Genomic DNA, 2,896 nt, shown 5'->3' on the forward strand with positions numbered 1-2,896 from the left:
AAGCAGAAGGTACACAGGGTTGCCTCAGGAAAAAATAGTATCTCTGAGCTTTGTGTGAAGTTGTTAAAGTTTAAGCATTCCTTATGTTTAAGAATGTGGCCTCCCCCAAACTCATATGTTGGAAGCTTAATCTCCAAATTCTTTTGTTGGAGGCATTTGGAGGTGAGGACTTTAGGAGGCCATAGGGGTGGAGGAGGCCACCTGGGTGGGGCCCCGTGCTGGGATTTGTGGCTTTGTAAGAAGAGGAATAGAGATCTGAGTTGCAATCCACCCTGTGATGCTTTCTGTTGCAGAAAGGCATTAAGGTGTTGCTGGTGCTTTGGAATTAGACTTGCGGGCCTCTAGAACTGTAAGAAACAAATTCCTTTATGAATTAAGTCTATGGTCTTTTGTAGCAGCCACTGAAAATAGACCAAGGCAAATATTATTACAACTAGAGCTTGAATAGGATATGAATACAGTCAACAAATAGGCATCTGTTACTCTTTTCTGTCCTCCCCCCCCTCTGTCTTTTGGTGCTGGGGACCAAACCCATACCTTCATGCTTGCTAGGCAAACACTTCACCACTGCGCTATGTCCTAGCCAGTGTCCATCTAGTTATACCGAGCTGACCCAGTAGGAGTTATCAGGCTGGGATTCTGAGCTGGAGCTGACATGTCAAGGTCCCCCTCTCTAGCCAGAGGCAACGGGGGCCATTTCCACAAACCTGGCTGTGGCAACACAAAAACAGGCCCATAGAACAGAACTGCTCATGGCGGTAGCAGTCTCGGCTGCTGGTGTAAGATCAGCTTGGGCTGTGTTAGTTTGAATGACTGAATGATTGGGTCTTAGAAAACTAGCTTGTCTCTGGCTTGCAGACCAGAGACCTCCCTCCACTTGCTGGTAATCTGTCACAAAACTTCAGGCTTCACTTCCCAGACCTTTATTCTTCTAAACAAAGTCCAGCCCTCTGCCTGATATACTCTGTTAAACACAGAAGCCCAAAGGTCTTCTGTGACTAACCTGAGCCTACCAGGCTCCTCCGCTGGCCCAGTCCCTGTCCTCTCTAAGAAGCCAACACTGGTGTGGGGAATCATGGATCACGGCAGCAGTCGCCTGGAGGACTTTCCTCTCAACGTATTCTCCGTCACTCCTTACACACCCAGTACTGCCGACATCCAGGTGTCAGATGACGATAAAGCAGGGGCCACCTTGCTCTTCTCGGGCATCTTTCTTGGACTGGTAGGCATCACCTTCACTGTCATGGGCTGGATCAAGTATCAAGGTGTATCCCACTTCGAATGGACCCAGCTCCTCGGGCCCATCCTGCTTTCAGTTGGGGTGACATTCATCCTGATTGCCGTCTGCAAGTTCAAAATGCTGTCCTGCCAGTTGTGCAAAGAAAGTGAGGACAGGGCCCTGGACTCGGAGCAGGCCTCAGGAGGACAATCGTTCGTATTCACTGGCATCAACCAGCCAATCACCTTCCACGGGGCCACCGTGGTGCAGTATATCCCTCCTCCTTACGGTTCTCAAGAGCCTGTGGGGGTGAGCACGACCTACTTGCAGCCCATGGTGACCCGCTGTGGTCTCCTATCTCCTGGCGGGGCTGCAGGCGCCACACCAAGCCCCCCTCAGTACTACACCATCTACCCTCAAGATAACACTGCGTTTGTGCAGGGCGAGGATTGCCCTCCTTTTACGGATGGTGGAGATGACAGGTATGGTGAATATTGGGGTTCCCCTCTCTGTCATGGTCTACAGCTCGGTGGGGCCTATGAAGCAGGCGGTTTCCAGTGTCAATGTCTATGCAGCCCACTTCCTGGGGTGGTGGTGCTGGATCAGCAGGTGATGTGTTGGGTTGTAATTCACCTGTGTTCTCACATTTCAGACCCAGTCCTGGGGCTGAGCAGCTGGGAGGGGCCCAGCTGGAAGAGGAGGACAGTGCCCGCTTCTCTCCTCCCCCCTATGAGGAAATATATGGCCTCCCTCGCTAGACCCTGAAGTGAAGGGACTGTGTGCTTGAATCACGGGAGCCTGTTGCCTGGAGTATGTTCTGTGTTGTAACCTTCAGAAGTTAAGGTGGCAGAGCAGCCCAGACAGCTCAAAAGATGTCACTGAAAGTGGAAGAGGGAAAGGAAGTTGAGGACAGAAATGGATCAGACCGGTGAAGATCGCACTGGCCTGTGAAAAATTCTCCTTTAGGACTTTAGTACTGTTTCAGATTCTCTCATGTAAGAAACCTTCTGCTTCTGGTCCATGAGAAGCGATTTCACCTGCCTCCCCCACCCTACTCCCTACTGTATCCTAAGAAGAAAGACCTTCATTTCAACAGCCAGAGGAAACCTTTACTGCTTCTGAGGTATGGCAGCATCCAGAGTGCTGTGAGTGGGGTGGGAAGAAGGCAGGAAAGAGAATCAAGTTCAATGAGAGATTTCCCAGCACCAGTGCCGGGCCCCAACATGGACTTGCAAATCCTAAAGAACCTGCCTGCCATCTATTCTCCCTGGAGGACCCTGAAAACCTTAATAGCTGCGCAATGAATGACTGAATTCAGTAGACTGTGATACAATGATGTCTCTTGTTGAGACAGTACCGGAGGGCTGGGTAAGCCGTATGGAAGAAATAATAGCAAGTAAAAATGTGAATAAAGTCCTAAATCATCACTGGATCACAATGATTCTTGGTGTCTGATGTTTTCTTCTGCAAGGCTGAAGCTTGATGTTGGTCATACACAAATGGCATTTGGTCCTCTCCAGGCCTGCTAAGTGATCCAGGGGCCCACAGGTGCCAGGTACTCCCTGTGAGTATGCCTGGGGTGATGAGATCAGGGCCATGGAAGTGGGGTTCATAGGGATGGGTGAGCAGCAGGGATCTCTAGCTCAGGAAGACTTACAGGCATCTAGGGAGCCCTAA

General features: G+C 50.4%; 1 protein-coding gene across 1 annotated transcript; it reads left to right on the plus strand.

The window, feature by feature from the left end:
- Positions 1–980: 980 nt before the first annotated feature.
- Positions 981–2,651, plus strand: Tmem174 (transmembrane protein 174). The gene is made up of 2 exons (XM_090331129.1): positions 981–1,701; positions 1,872–2,651. Exons 1-2 carry the CDS (start codon positions 1,076–1,078, stop codon positions 1,975–1,977), a joined length of 732 nt encoding a protein of 243 aa, XP_090187255.1. The 5' UTR covers positions 981–1,075; the 3' UTR covers positions 1,978–2,651.
- Positions 2,652–2,896: the final 245 nt, after the last annotated feature.

This window comes from Megascapheus bottae, chromosome 4 (genome assembly GCF_031878675.1).
Source record: "Megascapheus bottae isolate mThoBot1 chromosome 4, mThoBot2.hap1, whole genome shotgun sequence".
In the NCBI taxonomy this organism is placed as follows: Eukaryota; Metazoa; Chordata; class Mammalia; order Rodentia; family Geomyidae; genus Megascapheus; species Megascapheus bottae.

Excerpts from the sequence above, each read along its gene's own strand:
- Tmem174 (XM_090331129.1), top strand. The coding sequence starts at position 1,076 with ATGGATCACGGCAGCAGTCGCCTGGAGGACTTTCCTCTCAACGTATTC. Across the intron at positions 1,702-1,871 it reads ACGGATGGTGGAGATGACAG|ACCCAGTCCTGGGGCTGAGC; the intron begins GTATGGTGAATA and ends CTCACATTTCAG.